Source organism: Artibeus jamaicensis, unplaced genomic scaffold, assembly GCF_021234435.1.
Source record: "Artibeus jamaicensis isolate MK-2021 breed Jamaican fruit bat unplaced genomic scaffold, CSHL_Jam_final scaffold_369, whole genome shotgun sequence".
In the NCBI taxonomy this organism is placed as follows: domain Eukaryota; kingdom Metazoa; phylum Chordata; class Mammalia; order Chiroptera; family Phyllostomidae; genus Artibeus; species Artibeus jamaicensis.
The window spans coordinates 34,508,399-34,529,900 of NW_026522042.1; the positions used below are offsets into that span (position 1 = coordinate 34,508,399).

The 21,502-nt window shown below is 50.2% G+C and overlaps 1 protein-coding gene across 1 annotated transcript in view; it reads right to left on the bottom strand.

Moving 5' to 3' along the window:
* Positions 1–38: 38 nt before the first annotated feature.
* The window catches only part of CEP72 (centrosomal protein 72), a 34,505-nt gene continuing 13,041 nt past the window's right edge, over positions 39–21,502 (bottom strand). The window contains exons 5-12 of the mRNA XM_037137384.2: positions 21,174–21,352; positions 18,865–19,077; positions 16,241–16,530; positions 14,230–14,368; positions 12,831–13,027; positions 4,387–4,513; positions 1,884–1,995; positions 39–749 (exon numbers count right to left, since the gene is read on the bottom strand). Of these exons, the coding sequence (XP_036993279.2) occupies positions 590–749; positions 1,884–1,995; positions 4,387–4,513; positions 12,831–13,027; positions 14,230–14,368; positions 16,241–16,530; positions 18,865–19,077; positions 21,174–21,352 (1,417 nt within the window). The 3' untranslated portion in view covers positions 39–589. The remainder of the gene's footprint in view (positions 750–1,883; positions 1,996–4,386; positions 4,514–12,830; positions 13,028–14,229; positions 14,369–16,240; positions 16,531–18,864; positions 19,078–21,173; positions 21,353–21,502) is intronic.

Sequence of the window (21,502 nt, forward strand, 5' to 3'; positions counted from 1 at the left end):
TTTCAAACTAAAAGAAAAATCTAATTTTATTCCCTGTTACAACATAATTTTCAGAAATACACTATAAGCAAAAGAGAGCCAGAACTTGGGTAGAGATTTTTACTGTAGGAAGGTAATATAAAACAACATTTTAAAAAATGTTTCCCACACTATAAATGTTACTCTTATTAAATCCTGGAACTTACTTGTTTCTACTCTAACCATGGTACATAGCCTGTTGTATGAAAAATTCAATGATAATTTATAAAGAACTACTTTTTAGAACAATGTATTCATTTGTTAAATAAGAATTGTTACATAAGAAATTATTTTCTTTAATCACTATGCATAGTTTTCTTACATTAAGCAAAAAACACCGAATTTCCTTTATCATAAGATATCTGATGAAAAATTAGTGATCTGTTTGTCTCAAAACATGTGAACGGCTTGGATTAATCCTGTCTTTTTAGATTATCTTAGAAAACAGCTGTGGGCACTGACTACATCTCGGAACTCACAAGGTCACTGCAAACAGAAGAGACAACTCTCATCCACAAGCACACCAGGTAAAGAACAAACGTGTGCACGCCTCACAACTTGGAAGGTCGGGTTAGGAGCAGCTCCCCGGGCGGGTGCTGCTGAGCGGGAACAGGGCCATGGTCTTCTTGAGCTCCTTGTAGCTCCAGTGCAGCTGCTCCACCTCGGCCCTGTGCTGAGCCCGCACCTGGCCCAGCTCTTCCAGGAGGTGCTCGTTGGTGCTGACCAGGGAACTGGGGAGAACACAGGGCAGCCGTGTCCTGGCTCTGCTGCTGTCTCCTCCGGCAGCATCCTCCCTCACCTGGCCAAGCCTGCCTGTTGACCACACGTGTTCCAGCCATGCCCAGACCTGCACACCTGCCCCCTCCTGCTCCTCCTGGCAGCTGCTATCTGCCCCTTGCCTGCAGACTGGGTGGGACTGTGTCTGACTCAACCCCTCAGCCGTCCTGCCAGCCTGCAGGCACTGCCTAGTGCCAGTGAAACGGATCCATGACTCAGCATGAAGAGATGGGTCCCTCCATGCCCCAGCCACGCGTGGTTTATTGAGAAGGCTGTCAGAGTCTATTACTGGCAAACAATGTTCTAACTCTAGAAAAGACCCAAACACTGATTTTTAATTCCCAGTCAAATATAAAGGACATTCTTAAAAATCCTGACACTGTAACAGTACAACTGAAAAGTCCCGATTTTTAACAAATTAGTATTAACTATTTTTAACTATAGAGGGGATTTCAGAAAGAAAATGGTGTTATATTTTGCCAAATTGCCCTGCTCACCCAGTCAGCAATGACTCAAGCACATTTGTGTCATCGTAAGAAGTGGGCATAAGGAGGGCCATTTTCTCCACCAAGGTCCCCACTGCAAACCACAGGGGTACAGGTGGCCGCCCCGTTTGCTTGGACCACTGAAACAGCCACTGACCAGGCGGAGGCTCCGAGTGGACAAGTCCATGTGAACCCCACACTCTGCTGTACTTAGGGGCTCTGCACCCCCCGCCTTGTCCACACTAACCCCATGGAGCTAACACCTTGTGACCTGGAGCTTGTCGGGCTCCAGGGAGTGATCTTGTACACCTGCCACCTCCCCACATCATGCCTGTGTCTCATTTCCCTTCCTTCTTCTTTCCCATCTAGTCTCGGCTCAGTCCCACCTCTCAGGGGCCATCAGCCCACAACATCACTCATTGTCACTCACGTGCCCCTCGTCTTTCCGTCATACCTTACAGAATACTGCCCCAGAAAGGGAATCATGCTTTGTTAAGAAAGGGAAGCTCATGGAAGTGCCGCGGCAGTGCAGCAACACACTTGGGCCCAGCAGCTGCTGCTCCCGCCCCCCATGCCTTGCCCCTCCCCACCCAGCGCGGGCACCTGTGGCTCTCCTGCAGCATCTGCGTGAGCTCCTGGACCTTGTCGTAGTGCTCCAGGTGCTGCTTCAACTCCACGATCTCACCAGAGAGCCTCTTCACGTTGGTTTGAAGCCCTGAAAAAGAAAATAAGAAGCATTATTTAGTGAAATTCATTTATACATTTGGAAAACTAAAACAATTCTTGAGTTTAAACTTGACCCAGAACACAAGAGGAAGAATATGCATGGAGCTCGGCAAAGGTCAATTTTTGTGAGCAACTCAAAGACAGGGATGAACAAAAAGGGCCCCATAGTACACACCTGGGCACTTGTACACCAGGGCCCAGTTCTGGCTCCCTCCTGGGGGTTGAAGCTTAGGGACTTTGCCTTGTGGCTCTCCTCACAGAACCACACCCCTGTGTGAGGGGCAGGGGAGTGACAAAGGTGGGCCTGGTACCAGGTGGGTGACCGCTCCTTTGGGCCTGTGTGCTGGCCAAAGAGGCCTGAGGGCATCTCTTCCACAGAGCAGCGAGCTCTGCCAAGGGGAGAGCCTGCTGCTTTGAGATGTGACTGGAAGTGGCTGGAAGCCCATGCTGGCCACAGGTCTCTGATGCACCCTCTGGTCCCACGTCCATCAGTGACAGAGGTTGTACCTATATTCCATCTGTACGAGTGTTGCCTCTCTCTGGGTTTTCTTCTCAAGGGGCAGGGAGGAGGGGTCAAGAAATATACTATTTATTAACTCCTAAATCCAAAACCAGGATGTAAATAACTCCACATGTAGACACGCCACTGCAAAACCGCACAACGCCAGAGACAGCTGGAGAGACAGCAGGAGAGCCCGCACGGGAAGGTAATGGGCAGAGGGACGCCGACACTGACAGAGGGCCCCTCTCACCGCCACTGCCCAGGGACGGAGGGGCCTCCTTCTGCTCTCAGATAAAAAACCCTGCTCAGAATCTGCTGAGCTTCTGGTAAGAGGGCAGTGGTGGCTTGGGTCAGTGAGAACCGCACAGTGGTCGACACCAACAGGAACTAGATGACAAGACCAGACCCCCACAGACCACCTAGTGAAAGGGAGCCTCAAGACCCCAAAGGCAAGACAGCCCCAGCCCTGCACGGTGCCACACGCAGCAGTGGGGCAGCTGACGGACCGGAGGGTGGGGGCACCCCCAAGTGACCCATTTTCATGGGAAACCCTTGCAAGCCACCCAGGGAACCAGAGCTGGCCTGAGGCAGGTTCAGCATCTTCTCATGAGGTGAACCCAAGGGAGTCCTGTGTGGTCTGAAGGGGCTGGAGCAATCATGACCCCTTGAGGCAGACCTGCCTGGTCCCTTCTAGAAGGAGCCATTCTGCAGAGAAACAGCTGGTGAGGGGTCCAAGCTGAACAGGGGAGGGGGCGGGGCCAAAGGAGGCCGCCGTCTCTATCTGCAGAGTTAGAGAGCCTGCTCCTTCTAGAAATTCAGAGCAGATTCCATGTGAAGGGAACAGCAGAGACGTGCCGATGGCCAACCCCACACGAGTCATCGGACGAGCACAGCAGCAGCCCTTCAGACGACGAAAGCCGCACCCAGAACAGACCAGACCACAACCGCTTCAGAATGAACTGAAGCCAGAACCAGAGCACGCCAGCAAGGGGATGGCTGAACTCAGGCAAGAACACAAAATGAAAGCTGAAGTGGAAGGAACTCAAGAGCAGTGACCATGAAAATGACATCTACAAAAAAAAAGGAAAAACCGAAATAGAAAACTCCCAGAAGGTAAAAAGGGGAGTTTTTACATTAAAAATTAAAAAAAGAAAAGACCATAAACAACTCTTACACTCAGTAAACTAGCCCAGGAAAGACAACGGGCAAGGACGGACCAAGGCGACTCTCCGTGGCTGCGTTCATGTGACACAGACCACAGGCCAGGAAACATTTATGAAATGAGACCCTTCGGGAGACCCCATTTCTCCAGAGAAGGGTCCCATGGAAAACAGACACCACCGACACCTCCTTGTCCTAAAGCACAGGATCCGCACCTGAAATACCAAGAGTGTACGTTTGTAAAATGGTAAGTACAGGGTCTGGTGCGTGAAATGTTTCACATGAGATGCACAGCAATTTGAACGTTTCACCTAAAATGTCACATGGTGTGCTTGAGTGTGATAGTGTTATGTTACAGAGGTATGTGCTTATGATTTTGTAATTAAAAAAGAGGGCAGAGGGCGTTATTTGCGCGGGACCCTGTGGCATCCAAGCGAACAGAGGGACCTGAGCGTGACCCGGGTCTGGAAGGTGCAGAGCTCGCGGAGGAGGCCCCTGCGCCTGCTGGGCACGGACCAGGCTGGGCAGAAGGGCGACTGCCCCGCGCACGTCAAGGGCAGACTGGCTGGCACCACGGTTGGCGGCGCTGCAGCCCTGGAATGATCCCCGAGCTCCCAAGGAGTCAGAGGAACAGGGCGGTGAGGATGTGACGTCTCCATGAGTGTTTGAACACTCCCATTCCCCCAGGTAGTGGTACCAAACAGATCACACACTCACCACTGATCTGTAAATTTAACGCAGCTGAAGCCTCTGCATTTTGTACTTCCTTTTTCATGCCGGACAAAAGAGCCTTTAAGCTGCTATTCTCTTCCAGAGATTTGTCTAAATGTTGTCTTAAGTCATCCTAAGGACACAGAACAATGCACTTAGACAGGGCAAATCAAATTCAGCAAAATGCAGATAGAAAATTAAATGAAACCCTCTGAAGTGACAATAGCTATTATTTTTCTTTTATGTATCAGAACTGCTGATCTCCATGTGAAAAGCAGTCCAGTCATATGTCGCTTAATGATGAAGACACATTCTGAGACGTGCACTGTCAGGTGATCGTGTTCTGCGAGCACCTCAGAGGCAGGTACGCAGACCTGGACGGCACAGCCCACTGCACACCCAGGCCGTGTGGGGTCACCTGTTGCTCCCTGGCTGCACGCCTGCGCTGCACGCCTGTACTGAGTAATGCAGGCAACCGTAACACTGAGTAAGTATCTGTGTATTTAAACACATCTAAACACAGATGAAGTCCAGTGCAAATACAAGAGATAAAAATAAATGGCACTTGTATGTAGGGCACTTACCATGAGCAGAGCCCGCAGGACCGAAGTCGCTCATGGGGTCAGTGAGTGAGCGGTGAGTTCACATGAAGGCCTAAGGCATCACTGTGCACTTATAAATTAGGTGATGCTGACTCATGAAAATATTTTTCCTTCAACAAATATTAACCATAACTTACTATAATTTTACTCTATAAACTTTAATCATTTTTAACTTTTTCACTCTCTTGTAGTAACACTTAGCTTAAACCACAAATATTCTGTACAGTTGTATAAGAATATGTTCTTTCTTTATATTCTTATTCTAGAAGCTTTTCCCCAAATTTGTTAACTTTTTTGTTAAAAACTGAGACTCACACACACACATCAGGCCCACACAGGGTCAGGTCACCAGTATCTGTTGCCCCCGCGTCCTGTCCCACTGGAAGGTCTTCAGGGGCAGAACAGGCTCAAGGCCGCCGTCTCCTGTGATAACCTGGCTCCCCTGGACAACACGTCCTAAAGGACCTGCCCGAGCCGCTTCAGGAGGACATGCCACTCTCTCCAGAAACATGTCCACGGTTTGCCCAGTGTCTTTTTCTCACCACAATGTGCTTGTAGGAGACAACACACCACTGCATTCCTCTCTGTTAATGAAAAGCTCTCAGTGTTGAGGGCCATGTTTTCCAGCCTTCTGAACAGCTTGCTGAGGTCCACAAAAGCTTCTAAACCCTTCCTGGGGGTTCTTCTTTTGCTTTTCCTGCATTTTCCTTTCTCTTGCCTCTTCTTTGGCTATGCATCCTGTTCCAATAACTCCTCCTTAGTCGGGTCCTCGGGCCACCTTAGGGCTCCTCAGTGTCCTCCTCGTCCGCAACCGGGTTAAAGCTCTTTTCCGCCTCAACCACAGCCTCGGTGATTTTTATAACCTTTGCGCTACAATGTCAGGAAGGCTACAGCATCGCTAGACAATAGAAAATTTCCACCTCATTTTAATTGTACGGGATCACTGTCACGTGCGGTCTGGTGCTGGCTGAAATGTCATTATGTGGCACACAACTGCTAGCGTGTACAGGGAAGCACGACAGGGAAGATTCCCTGTCAGCAGGTGGGCCAGGCTGAGAGCTGTGCAGTGCCCTTCAGGGAGGACAGAAGGGGTAACCCGATTCACAAGGGGGACCAGTCTTCCCCTGTCCTCTAGTGAGGGGTGTGCTGCAGCAGGAGCCACAGGCCTGGTGCCGACGGGAACAGACGTAGGGGCTGCGCGAGCCCTGCCCCTCCAGGAAGCCCCATGGTTGCACAGCAAGAGCACAGGGCAGATCCCAGGCCTCCGGGGTCTGCCCGGGCAGGCAGCCTCCCTGCAGGAGCCCCATCACCTTCATGCTCCTTAATCTGTGAGCACACACCAGTCTCCTCTATCATAGGTGGGTGCTGTGACGTGGGCTCCTTTCTGTTCTCAGAGAGTGAAGGAATCGCGCAGCTCGCTGATGGGACATTAAGGAGGGAAAGGGGACCAAGGTTACTGTCAGAGCAGGCAGCGCAGCAGCCTCTGCTTAAGGCTGAGTGCCTCCCAAGGGCCATGCTGGGCCATGGGGCTTCTGGTGGCACAGGGGCCATCAAAGCTGCCTGCTGCCTGGAGCAGGGACCCAGCAGATCCCCACGGTCTCACCCATCAGCCACAGAAACCCAACAGGCACACCCCCAGCAGCCGGGCCAGGTGCTCTGAGCAACTTCCTGTGGGCAGTGTCTCCAGGTGACAGGAGCCCTTGTTAGCAGGAAACTGCCCTGCTCATTCATCCCCCCCCCCCCACTCTCAGAGCCTCCTCGCCCGGCCATGCAGGAGTCTGGGTGGCCAGTTACGTCTGACGGTTACATTTGTCTCCCGAGGATGCAGTGAGTTCCCAAAGGGCGGGGCTGGGCCCAGGCCCTGATGAGTCTCACCTGAGGTGCGTGCAGCCAGCAGTAGACGGCTGACTGCACTCAGACACTGCACAGCCCTTCTGCTCGGAGCCATGCCCAAGGGGCTCGGGTACAGGCCTTGGTCTCCAGTCGCCTGGGCACCAGGACCTCGGGAAACATGATCACCAGTGCACACAACACAGTCTACTCAGGGAGCTACTACTGTCACACAGAGAATAAACCAGGCTTAGCGGTGGGACCTTCAGGAGTGACTTCTCCGTCGGAAGCAGCACCTGCCGGCCACACCCAGCTTGTCTCTCTAAGCTCCTTGCTCCCCGGTGGGGTGACCCACAGCAAGTCTCCTGACTGCTCCACTGACCACTCCTCCTCTCCTGGGCAGGGTTATGAGGGGGCACTGAGTGGGGCTCTGGGGCTGCAGACAGCTCTGAATCCCTGGCCCAGACAGGGGCTCTCAGTGGCCCCTATCCCGTGCTTCTCTGCTGGCCTGCACCACAGGTACAAAGCTGACACCTGGAGCCTAAACTCAGCAGAAGAAAAGGAAGGGGTGCTACCTGCTTATCTGTGTCAAACCCCAAGTGCCACGGTCCTTTGTTTTCACACTGACAGGCTGTGCCATGTCCCAAGGGGTCAACTCTGTCCCGCAGGAGCAGTGTTCTGCGTGGTGACGATGGTCCAGGCTTGCAGGGCTCCAGCCCTTTCTGGGTGTAGGAGGCATTTGTGAGCAGATACACCATGAGTTTAAATGCTAGAGGTTGCCAATATCCTTTCACCATTTTTCATTTTTTCTAAAAGTGCAGCTCTGTGTGGGATTTCTGAACGGGCAGTTTCTTATAAAATAAAGACGATACGTAACAGGCATTTTCCGATACTTGTCTCCCAGCAATCCTGTGACTACCGCCACTCTCATTTTACAAATGAGTGACTGACACACAGGTGTAGCAGGCAGCAGCTGCGATGTCTCAGGGGTGCTCCCAGCCTCATGCAGTGGCCCCCTTGCCAGATGACCGGCTCCTAACCAACACAATATGCAGAAGTGAAAACACCTCGGAGAGGAGGCTACAAGGATGGCCCCCCCCTGGCGCTCTGGCTCTCTGATGACCAGCCGTGCCTCGAGGACTCCCCCGGCCTATGGGGAGCCCATGTGGCTTGGAGCGGAGCCCAGGCCTGTGAGCGAGCCTGCACAGGATGCTCACCCACCAAGCCCACACAGCTGAGCACAGCCCTGATCACAGCCTGAGGGCGACCGCATGGGACCCGACTCAGACACACCCAGCTCTCCTCTGCTGGGGTCCCTGACCTGCGGAAGCTACAGACAGTGTTTGTTGTTCTAAGGCGCTACACTTGGGGGGTAACTTATAACACAGCAATAAGTAACTAATGCAGAAAGGTTAAGTAACTTATTCAAACTGACCTGGCTGGTACCTTCACAGCCTATCCTACAGCATGACATAACCCATTAGCAGTGACTTTTTAAAAAGAAGGAACTCTCAGTGGTCTCCGTACAATAAAATGCAACCCCAATGACTAGTGAGGTAACACACTGAATGCATGGTAGTCTTTTTTTAGTAAAAATTTGTATCCATTTAATGATTTGATGTACACACAGAGTGAAGTCATTGCCACAGTCAAGCTGGCTAATGTATATTCTGCTACTATTTTTTGTAATGAGTGACCCTGAAATCTAGTCTTTTAGCAAACTTCCCAGTTTAATACAGTATTATCACCTAGAGTTATCCAACTGTCCGTCAGCCCTCTAGACTTGTTCATTCTACACAAAGCAGCTCTGCACCCCTGACCAGCATCACCCTATTTCCCCCACTCCCCACCTCCGATAACGCTGTCCTACCCTTTTCTTCTACTCAAGTTTTTAATATTCCGTGTATAAAGAGAGATCGTGCAGTGTGTCGTCCGACTCACTTCACTTAACTTTGAGGTCCATCCGTGTTGTTGCAAAAGCAGAAGGATTTCCTTCTTTTCAAGACTGAATAATATTTCCTTGTAAATGCACGTTCTTTGTCCACCAGCGGACGGACACAGGCTGCTTCCACATCTTGGCTACCATGAGGAACACAGCCATGAAAATGGGGGTGCAGATATCTCTTCGAGATACTGATTTTATTCCCTACGGGGATCTACCCCACAGTGGGATTGCTGGACTGTACAGCAGCTGTTTTTAGTTTTCTGAGGAAACTCCACACTGTTTTCCACAGTGGCCACACCAGTCTGCATTCCCACCAGCAGTGCACTAGGGCTCCTTTTCTCCATGTCCTCGTCACCACTTGTTATTTGTTGGTTTATCGGTGACAGCCATTCCAACAGGTGTGAGGCAATAGCTTGTTGTGTTTTTTTTAATATATTTTATTGATTATTCTATTACAGTTATCCCATTTCCCCCCTTTCACTCCCCTTCACCCTGCACACCCCCTCCCACCCGCATTCCCCTTTAGTTCATGTCCATGTGTCATACTTATAAGTTCTTTAGCTTCTACATTTCCCATACTATTCTTGCCCTCCCCCTATTTTCTACCTACTATCTATGCTACTTATTCTCTGTACCTTTTCCCCCTCTCCGCCTCCCACTCCCCTGTTCAAAACCCTCCATGTGATCTCCATTTCTGTGGTTCTGTTCCTGTTCTAGTTATTTGCTTAGTTTGCTTGTTTTTGTTTTAGGTGTGGTTGTTAATAACTGTGAGTTTACTGTCATTTTACTGTTCATATTTTTATCTTCTTTTTTCTTAGATAAATCCTTTTAACATTTTATATAATAAAAGCTTGGTGATGATGAACTTCTTTAACTTGACCTTATCTGACAAGCACTTTATCTGCCCTTCCATTCTAAATAAAAGCTTTACTGGATAGAGCAATCTTGGATGTAGGTCCTTGCATTTTATGACTTGGAATATTTCTTTCCAGCCCCTTCTTGCCTGTAAGGTCTCTTCTGAGAAATCAGCTGACAGTCTGATGGGAACTCCCTTGTAGGTAACTGTTTCTTGCTGCTTCTAGAATTCTCTCCTTAATTTTAATCTTGGGTAATGTAATTATGATGTGCCTTGGTGTGTTTCTTCTTGGGTCCAACTTCTTTGGGACTCTCTGAGCTTCCTGGATTTCCTGGAAGTCTATTTCCTTCGCTAGATTGGGGAAGTTCTCCTTCATTATTTGTTCATGTAAGTTTTCCACTTGTTGCTCTTCCTCTTCTCCTTCTGGTACCCCTATAATTCGGATGTTGGAACGTTTAAAGATGTCCTGGAGGTTCCTAAACCTCTCATTTTTTTGAATTCTTGTTTCTTCATTTTTTTTCTGGTTGGATGTTTCTTTCTTCCTTTTGGCATTCCATTGATTTGAGTCCCAGTGTCCTTCCCATCACTATTGGTTCCCTGTACAGGTTTCCTTTATTTCACTTAGAGTAGTCTTCATTTTTTCATCTAACATGCGATCAAATTCAACCAATTCTGTGAGCATCCTGATTACCAGTGTTCTGAACTGTGCATCTGATAGGTTGGCTATCTCTTCATGGCTTAGTTGTACTTTTTCTCAAGCTTTGATCTGTTCTTTTGTTTGAGCCATTTTTTTGTCTTGACATGCTTGTTAGGTAGTGAGGGGCGAAGCCTTAGGTGTTCACCCAGCGGGGTAACCCACGTCACTATATGTGGGGGTGGGGTCAGAGAGGGAATGATGGCACTTGCTCCACTCTCTGCCAGATTTCAGTCACTTCCCCTACTGCCCCCAAGCAAAGTGGGCCCTTCTGGTGCTGATTCCAGGTGAGTGGTTTGTGTATGTTCTAGGACCATGTGCATCTCTCCAATGAACTCTCCTGTGAGGCTAGGAGTTCCTCCCACTGCCGCCCCTACCCCCACAGGTGTTTTCACTCAGTAGTTTGAGGCTTTATATCCCGGCTCCGGGGCCCTGGGTTGTGCAGTACATCCAGCTCTTCAGTTGTTTCTCCCGGTTTATCTGTGCGCAAATGTGGGACTGCCCAGTCTGCAACGCACCGCCTCACCAGGTCTGCTCTCTGCCGCCTTGCCCACCCTGGTCCTCCAGCTACCACCTCGCCCAGAGTCCTCTCCACTGGGCTGCCCATCTCTATCCCTCCTACCGGTATGGATGTATGTGTCTTCTTTAACTCCTCGGTTGTCGGACTTCCATACAGTTCGATTTTGTCAGTTCTGGTTGTTTTTTGTTTTTAAATTGTTTTTGTCCTTCTTTTGGTCGTGTAAGGAGGCACACTCTGTCTACCTATGCCTCCATCTTGGCTGGAAGTCCCTCGTTGTGGTTTTGATACGCATTTTTCCAATGCTTAGTGATGCTGAGCACCTTTCCGTGTACCTGTTGACCATCTGTATGTCCTCTTTAGAATAATGTCTATTTTTTAAATGAGGCTCTTTTTTTTTTTTTGGTATGGAGCTGTATGAGTTCTTTCTGTATTCTGCATATTAACCCCTTATCAGATACATGGTTCACAAATATTTCTCCTATTCTGCAGGCTTCCTTTTCATGCTGCTGACTGTTACTTCCCTGTGCAGGAGTGTTTTCCTTTGCTGTAGTCCCACTAGTTTATTTTTGCCTCTGTTGCCTACGATTTTAGTGTCATGTTAAAACAAAATCATTGCCAAGGCCATGCGAGAGTGGGAATCTTCGTCTTGCGTAACTTTAGAGGATAAGGCTTTAGTGACCATGTTGGCTGTGGCTATATAAATGGCCTTCATATGTTGAGGAAATTTCCTTTCATACCTATTTTGTTAAGATTTTTTTAAATGAATGAACATTGAACTTTGTCAAATGGTTTCTCTGTAACTATTGCAACAATTGTGTGGTTTTTATCTTTCAGTCTGTTAATGTGGTATATTAATTTGCATATGTTGGACCAGCCTTGAATTCCAGGAGAAAAATCCCACTTGATCATGGTACATAATCTTGATGTAATGTTAAATTTTTCTGGAAGCTTTTTGATAACTGCTCAGTCTCCTTATTTATAGTTATTGGTCTGTTCAGGTTTTATTTCTTCTTCATACAATCTTGGTAGGTTGTATGTTTCTAGGAATTTATCCTTTTCTTCTAGGTTGTCCAATATGTTCACATACAATCATTCATATTAGTCCCTTATAATTTTTTTCATTTGTGAGGCATCCATTGTAATGTCTCCCCTTTCATTTCTGATTTTGAGTCTTCTCTTTTTTTCTTAGTTTAGCTAATGGTTTGTTGATTTTGTACAGTATTTTTTTAAACCCAACTCAGTTTTGTGGATTTTTTCTATTGTTTTTCTATTCTCTCTTTATTTCTGCTCTGACCTTTAGTATTTTCTTCCTTCTGTCAACTTTGGCTTAAGTTTGTTTCAGGTGTAAATTTAATTTGTTAATTTGAGATGTTTCTTTTTTTCAATGCAGACATTAATGTGTGATGGTCTTATAGTGAGGTTACAAAGGACAAGGGCAGCCCTGCCACCCAGGAGTCGTGGGCTCAGAAGCTGGGCCCAGCTGTGTTGGTTCTGGCTGGCTTTGGGTGCCACCTAGTGGTGGAAATTCCCTTAGGTCCAACTGGACACCTCAGGTCCTGTAGTTGGCTGGTGCAGGCAGGACAGGGGCAGGAACCCCAGGTTCACCCAGCTAATTGGAACCTTTCTCATTCATGGTCTGGGGAGCCTAAGCCAGTGAACACGGGGCCACAAAAGCTCCACCTCAAGCCTGGCTTCATCTCCTCTGTCTCTCCCGCTCACCCTCTCTCAGAGAAGGCAGCTGCTCAGGAGAGGCAGAGCTGGGAGAAGTGGCGATGCCTCCAACTTTTGCTGTGGAATCTGGGAGTGACACAAAGTCAGGCTCGAGTCCCCACAGGTGGGGACAGCCAATGGGGAGGGTTTGTGATTCTGGAAAGGCCAGAGAGGAGCCCCAGTGCTGCAGCCCGACAGCAGCTCAAGGGAAGTTCAGAGTCTCCCCTCATTCTGTGAAGTGAAAGCGATGTTTTCCACAACGAACAGAAGGAAATAGAAGGGGCGCGGCTCACCATCTCCTTCCGGGTGTTGTTGAGCTCTGACACCACTTCACTGATCTTCTCGCTGTACTGCTGCTGTTGTTGAAGAAGGTGATTTTGCAAAGATTTATTTTCCAGAGTCAGGTAGCTAATTTCTTCATTCAAAATTGTCGAATTGTCCTGAGTTGCTATAAAGTCTTGAACAGATGACAAAATATGTCTTGCCTGAGCTAGGAGTACAAATCAAGGATGATTATTGCATTTATGCTGAAAGGATAAAGTGTAAACAAAATAATATTCCATACATCTTGAATAACACACACTATATGGACAGTCATGGAGATTGACAAAGGGACATGGCCATCATTTAAATGACCTTTGCTCCTGCTCTTTTACATTCCATCAAGGACGGGAGGCAGAGAAGAGCAGAAGTAGTTTTATACTAGAGAAAAGGTGTCCCTCAGGAGGAGGCTATGCCTTGGGTGGTTTGGCTGCACACCCTAGCCGAGCAGCGCACCCTCTTCAACAGCCCGGATTGATTCTGTGCTGGCCTGGGACCCACAGGCCGGCACCACGTGGCACTTTCATGACTGGGAATAGCAGCCTTGTAGCCTACTGCTACCCTAACAGGAGAGGGCAGACTAATGGAGATGCTGATCCAGGGGTTCCAGCATCTTGGGGCACCCTGATTGCAGGAGGAAAAGCTGAGGGGAAATAAGACTAAGCAGCTGAAGTGCTCAAGAGCCTCTTGCAGCAGCTAAGGTGGCGGCTGCAGGCAGGACCCAGGCTCCATCAGAAAGGAGAGGGCTAGCAAGTCCCTGCTCCTGTTGGGACACTGAACGCTGCAGCCCAGACTTTCCTAAACCCCAGGGGAAACAGGGAGCCCCCAGAACAGGTGGCATCCTGTTTCACACCATGACTCTGGGTGAAGGGGTCCCCATTGTGCTCCTGCACCCAGGTACCAGGTGGAAGCAAACCAAAGTCCTCTCAGGAGAGGCTGTCCCCCTGGACCTCATCAAAACCATGCCAAATCCTGGGGCCTGCATGCAATCAAACTCTCAAAAGATTCAGAGAAGACAGCAACAGCTTTTTAATCTCTCCAAATCCCCAAGTGAAAACAAAGCGATGAGAACCAAAATAACTGTATGGCACTTCCAACAAAACCAGGCAACGAGTCGTCTCCATGAACCCAAGCCAGCTGCTGGAAAAACCAAAAGCCACACTTCAGGGGAGCCCCCCAGCTGCTGCGAGGAACTCTGTCAGGATACTCGCTCCCTGCAGCGCAGCAGCCACTGGCAGCTGAGGCGGAAGGTCGAGCAAGGTGCGGGCCCAGAGTGCAAGGGGAGAACGGATACCAATTAACACAATGCTGCCTGAAGGGTGGGCCCGTACATGGCTGAGACCATGAGCTGACTGTCCCTTCCTGACTCACCCAGGAACATCTCGTTGCTGCGCAGGGACTTGCAGCCATTCCAGTACCTGTCTACCAGGTTGAGGAGGGCGTCCAGGAGCATCACCTCCAGGGTGGCCTTCTTCCCAGGCGGCACAGCTGAGTGCAATTTGGGAGACACCTGCAGTGACAACAAAACCATGACACTGGCTTCCCGTTCCTGAAACACAAGGCTTCTAATGCCACATATTCATGTGCCCACCAGCCACCACGCTGACACCCTTGTCCCACGGACTCTGCCTGACGGGGCTGTTCACAAACCCACAGAGGATGACTCATGGGCTTCACCTCCCCACCCCCAGACGTAGACCATGGATCGGAAGACCTCAGTGCCCTCAGTGCCCACAACAGGGGGCTGGGGGTGCCATCTCACAACAGGAGGAAAAGCTGAGGGGGGATGTAAGCAGCCTACACCACGCGGTGTCACACCATGAGTCGACACTGCCACACCACCAGCAAACCCACAACCTCAGTTTCAGGGCCAAGGTTGTGGGAACGCCCACAGGAGTGGCTGGTTTGGGTCTTCCTGACCAGTCCACAGTGCCTCCCGGAGGGGACACCCCTCAGAGCCAGTCCCGTCCTGTGCAGTCCCTGGTGCCCAGAAGGCCCTGAATGTAATCACATCACCTGCATGCGCAGAAGAGGCTGCGGGGCAGAACCGCCTAGGCTGCACCCAGGGCCTGTGCGGCCCCGACACAGTCAGCTGTCATGGGTACCCACGGCGATGCTCTCTCCTTTCCTCCCTTTAGGAAAATTATTTTACCAATTTGAAAGAATTACTGAAGAACGGGGGAATGGCTCGTGCTTTCCCGCTCACTTTCCAAGTGTTCAGGGTAAATTTACTGTGAGTGAGGGTCTGTGGAGGGAGGCAGGGAGTAAAGGTTTACATCTGTCCCACAGGCTGTGACCAGAGCTGGGGACACAGGACTGGTCCCAGGTCTGCAGGAGTCAGTTCCAGGCAGAAGGTCAGCGAGAGCCCCAGCTTCACAGCCAGCATTCTTCACTGCTCATTAACAGACAGAGGGACTTTCTACTGAAGAACTCTGGAACAGCCGGTGAGACCAAGTGGCAGGAGGCCCCGGGCCAGGGCAGGGAGCACCGCATCAGCTGGGATGCCCCTCACCTTCCACCACCACCATGTGCCATGCAAGCCCCCGAGCCCCAGGGAGCATGGAGGTGGGTGGTAGGTGTACCCTCGGCTCCCAGGGGCAAGCCCACCAAGGGAGCACTGCTCTGCCCAGGTTCACACCAGGGGTGGGCAGCCCATATCCTGTACCCAGTCTCACGGTAACACTGAGGCCTGGCTGCTGGCCCCCAAAACTGAGGCTGAGACCATCTCAAGGAGTTTTTGGCACAAACACCTCCATCAGAGGCTATATCTGGACACTTGGCCAGGTGACAGGCATGGGTGACAGAGCCACGGTCCTCAGGGTGGACACAGTACAGTCACTCAAATTTCTGTCTTCCACCTGAGGAGCACAGGTAGTGTCCTCTCCAAGACGACGACCACAGCCCTGAGCCAAGGGGAGGAGGAACCCTGGGCAGCACCCTCCTTCCCCCCACAAAGTCCCAGGCCCACAAGTGCAGTCCGCTGGGCTCGGCTCTGCGCCAGGCGACGCCCACCCTTGGCAGACAGGAAAGGCCTGCGCACATTCCCACCTCAAGCACATCCCCACTTTCCTTTCTTCCCTCAACCTGCACAGTGAGAGTGGGAGACGGAACGAAGAACAGACGACAGCCAGGGCCCCTGCAAAAGCAGACTCTGACCCAGGACCTGCAGCAACCAGCCGGGAAGCCCACCCACCATGCCTGGATCCCAATGCATGGAAGCACACTCCAAAAACCAGGGAAGGGACAAACACCAAAGGGAAGTACATTTAAGGGCCGTATTTGTCTGGCGACCACAGTTGATGCTGAAAACAGAAGACACGGCGTTACCAAACACAGCAGCGACTCGGCTACGGCTTCCAGCCACCCTGCGCTCTCCACTCACCTCCCTGGCGCTACTCGTGCTGTGGGGCCTCTGCTCTTCAGGCTCAGATGCCTCCGCGTGAGAAAAGGTCCTCTCGCTCCTGCCCTCGCTCCTGCCCTCGGAGCTGTTCTGTCTGCCCAGACTCTCCTCCAGGCAGCTGAGACACTCCTGGTCTGCAGGCCCCTGGAATCGCCCACCGGGCATTCTTCGCTTTCTGTACTTTTCTGGAGCAGGCAAAGGATTTAATACCTTTTGTGTAGACAAACTTGACTTCTGAGAAGAGGACACTGAGTCCTCAGCATCTGCGGAGTCTGTGATGGGAGAACACAGCCCTTGTTAGACCAAGTTCTCTGGGCACAGTGATCAGTGCTATTACTTAAAAAGGGTGTGCATGTGCACACCTGTGTATGTGTGTGCAACACATGGAAAATCCATCAGAGCCACAAGACTGAGGTAATACCTTTAACAAATGAATCAACTAATTATTATGTTTTCTTGCCAAAATTATCCATAGCAAAGATGAGTCAAGTGAGTAAAAACTTAAAATTTGGAAATTAGAGAGGGCTTGACAATTTGTTCCCATAGGAGAGTCCATCAATGTTATCAGTACCTAGAACCAACCCTGCCTCCCCCAGGGGACACAGCACACATCTGATGACCGGCTTCCCCAGCAGTGCTGCGGCACCTGGGCACTTTGGGCCCTGCTCATGTGGACCAGGGCCCTTAGAAGGCAGGCTGTCCCTGGGCTCCCAGGGCCTGTACCTCCCTGCTGTCCTCTTGAAGCTCCTCAGCCCAGAATCCTGGGACCCTCCTCTACCTGGACTCTGAACACCCTGCCTGGTTTCCCATGCCCCAGGCTGATGGGCCTCACGAGGCTGCCCTCCCACCCAGGCCTTCTGGATCTCCTCTGCATTCCCACACTACATCGACGTCTACATGCTCCTCACTATGAGCAGAGCCGAGCCTGGGACTCCCCAGCAGACCCGGGCATCCTGTGCTCATGACCGTAGTAAACAATGCCAGGCACCTGGCTGCTCAGAGTAGAGAGCACCTGAACGGGCTCCTCTCTCCCTCAGCCCTGTGTCCATCACCAAACTTCCCCACGTCCTTCTGCCTCTTAGTGGAACTCTTACTGGGTCTACAAGCGAACTGTTCCATCTGCTCTCCACAACCCCATAGGTCACTCCATGCCACACACCCCTGCCCCTGTCCCTGGGGAGAGATGCAGACCATGCACTGCTGTAGCACCTCACCTTGACCTGTGATCTGTGTTCTTCTTTCTCCCCACTCTGGCCCCAAAGCCCAGTATGAGCCCACCCCGCAAAAAGCTTGGCTGAGTCTGGCCACTGGGGACCAGCAGAGCAAGTCACACTGGAAGTCACCCCACAAAAGTAGAGTCTGAATGGTTTAAAACCCTCAAGCACACAGAAGACAGAAAGATCGACAAATCATTCCAGGTCATAGGAGTCTGATGAGCCATGACAATTAGACATGCTGTGAGCATCTGGACAGGGTCCTGGACCGCAAAGGAAACAATGTTGCTGGAACATCAGGTGACGTGATTAGGCTCCATCTGTGGCAGAGTTCATTTCCTATTCTGGAGGGGAAAATGCTATTCAAGAGAATGTCCTTGCTTACAAAACCATGCTGGAATGCTTAGGAGTGCCAGGACACCCCACTCCAACGTGCCAAAGAGAGTATGTGCACACATACACATGGACACACACATATGTATATACAGAAGCACACGAGAACACACACACATGTGTACCTATATACATATACCCACATAAAGACACACACACGTACACAGGATGGGGGCAAGGGTACAATGGAGCAAACGTGGTCAGTGCCAACGTGGGGGTGCTGGATGAAGCAGATCCGGAACTTCTTTGTTCTGCTGGTGCCGCCTTTCCGAGTTCGCTCCGTCTGGGAGCTCACAGGGAGTGCAGGTCAGAAGGAGGTCTAAACACCGAGCGTGGGCACCTCTGTGAACAGAAGTGAAGCGATGACTTCTGACGGTCGGCAGGTGGGAACGGGGTCCTGTGCACCCATGCGCATGGCATCATTCTGATGTCTCAGGACACAGGGTAGGCACAACCAGGCCGGCACAGCAGGGGACGTGGTGGGCAGTACGTGACCTGGCGCCAGCACCGCACCCCACAGCAGCCTGCAACGTGAGCAGGTCACCGCCACAGCCCACCCCAACCCTAGAGGCCCCATGAACTCATCGGAATAAGCCCCGTGGGGGGGCCAGGTTCACGCACCAGGGAGGTTTTCTGACACTTCTGTCCCATATGCGCACACAGCACTTCAGTTAACTCGCTAAATATCCCCATCTCTAATTTTTTTAATATAGCTATTGCCATAACCTGGGCCCATGTAGTTACAAGAAAATGTGTGTGTGTGAGTGAGAGGGAGAAAAAAGTCTGTGTGCGTGTGTGTGTAGAAAACCCCAGAAAATACTCATAGACTAGGAATTGAAATACGGACACACTCCAAATGATAGTGCACATAGTTCTCTCCTAAGGCATTTTAGAGATTTCCACAAACAAAGAGAAGAGGAGCAACTTCATAGTGAACAGCAAACATGATGAAAAATATTACATGCTTAAGAGGGAGTCGGGGCAGCCGTAAGAGATTACCTGGGTGCGTGGGGAAGTGCGGGTGCGGCCTGAAGGAGCTGCAGGCCTCCGGCGGGTCTCCCTGCGGCAGCGGGAACTCTCCACAGTGCAGGTTCTGAAGCCTCTTTTCTGGACAACACCCTCTGGAGCTGCCTTTTCTCTTCTCATAGCCCTTCTTTATGGAGTCACCACACTGGTGCTGCACCGAGTGAGGGCTCCACAGGTGTCTGGATTCTGTTTTATTAAAGAGAATGTAAAATGTTTTAGTTCACTAACAGTTACATTCTTAGTGTGTCTGACAGTGTATTATTATCTGTTAAGTATATTGATTAAATAAGTAGGTCAATAATGCAATCGCCAAATGCATGGTGAGTCTAGTAGTCCTGCCAGCAAGGCCACCGGTACAGGACTGACACTGACCGACTCACCACTCACTACACAGCTGAGGACTTGGGACAGTGTGGTGTCGGTACAGTCAGACCTGCTGACAGATAAGACAGAATCCAGAAACCAGAGAGGCTCGAGTCAACTGAATTAACCCATTTGCTAAGGTTATTAAGTGAGAAAAAAGACAGTGTTTTCAGCAATAGCACTAGCACAACTGGATATATGGTGGTGGGGGAGGGGGACAGCCTCACCCATCCCCCATTGTGCTCACAAACCACTGAGAGTGAGCCCCAGGCCTCAACACTGGGCCACAGGGTGTCTGCACACCCACAGGGGAAAATCTTCACGAGCAGGGGGCAAAGATTTTTTCACAGGGTGATAAAAAGCACAAATCATATACAGAAAAAACTTGATAAAGTGGACTTCATTGAAACTAAAACTTCTGCTTTTCAAAAACAAAAGGCAAACAACAGAATGGGAGGAAATTTGCAGTACTTACACTGAAGAAAGGGCTGTACTAAAGAGACGAAAAGACTTACGACTTCATACCAAGATGAGAAAAAGGGAGAAGAACAGACCTGAGCAGAAGCCTCACAGAAGAAGATACACAAATGGCCCATTAAGTACATGAAACAGATTTTCATCGTGGGTCTTCAGGAAAATCAAATTAAAACCATAACAAAATACTAAAACATACCCAGAACAGCCAGAATAAAGAAGACTGCCAACACCAAGAGTTGGCGAAGACACCCGAAGAGCAGCTGTCCTGCGGCCAGCAGGTGAATCCTGGGATTTCAGCCCAAACGCACACCTCAGCTGCTGTCACCTTCATGAAAAGCTCTCGGAAACTCATGATGGGAGAAGAGACGGTGCTAAAGCTTACACACAAGTCCTAGTGGAAAACAGTCCCTGGCAAAGTGGCGGAGTCTGTGCATGCACCGGAGAGACTTCGAGACGACCTTGCTGGGATGAAAGTTCTGACGTGGCAGCCTGAGTTCTAAGTGATCCCCAAAGCTAGTGAACACCCCCCATGGCTGACACAAATGTCAGTCCCACTAGCCACAGGATGTGGGAGGGTCTCCGTCCAGCAGCACACTCCTCCCACCCGCCATGGATAAGAAATAAATCGTCCCGGACACAATCTTGCTGTTCCAGCAGGAAAGGGGGTGGCGTTCCCTCTAGTGGAGAACACCCTAAGTCCTTCTCCCAAATGGTTTTCATGGGGAATGGCATGTGTGGTGTATACAGCATACGTGCATAGCTCATCCATCAGTGTCAAAAGGCTATGGTCAGACAAAAACAGGTCTTATCTACAGATAACAATCGAAGGAACACAGAGGTCTGTCATAGGTCAGGGTCTGTTAGTCATGCTGATGCCAGAGGGTCTTTAAGACGTGTTTCATGAGATAAGGAGTTTACTCCTTATGCCTTGAACTTAAACATCCAGTTTATATCACCAGAGCTCTACAAAACAAAGCAGAGCAAGCCTCAAAGGATACGATGTACATTTCAGGCCTGGTTCCCATGGGAACCCTTGGTGTTAGGTCTAGTCACGCCTGCCACCTGCGTTTTTACCTGGTCTCCCAGGGAGATGTGCTACCCCCTTTCAGGGCTTGCTGTTGTGGGGCTGCAATCTTGGAAACCATACAGAGTGCTCCCCAATAACAGGATATGTTACTTTCTTATCTACTTGCACATTTTGCTTCCTCCCTATACTTGTAATTGATCTGAGGAAGAATACAATTTAAACCACCATACATTGTGACTATACTCAACCTAAATATAACACGTTTCTTTTATAATTCTATAATCCAAATTACTGATATTTCCAAGTACATAAGACTTCGTGAAGATTCTGTATTTAAAGGTGAGTTTTCTAAAAAGCACTATTGTGCCCACAGCAAGCTGGACCTGCTGGGCCTTCGGGTGGAGCTGCAGTGTACCTTGGGAACTGTGGAAGTCCTCCTCTTGCTCCTTCTGGCTTGAACTTGTGCTTCCAGGAGGGTTGCTCAAGTCCCACTCGCACTCGGCGATGAGGTTCAGGACAGCCTCGTCGTCAGCATCCATGACCAAGCACTTATTGGCAGAAGGGTCAGTGCACTTAGCTCTGGAGTGGTTTGGTCTGCAAAGAAAAGCCAGCTCAGTGCTGTCGCTCCAACTGGGGCACACTCCAGCCCGCACGGCCCCCGCGAGGGGAGAGGACTGCACTGCCAGCACAGCCACAGGGCTCTTGGGAGAAGCAGCCAGTGCAAGTGTGGGAAATGGCTCTTGT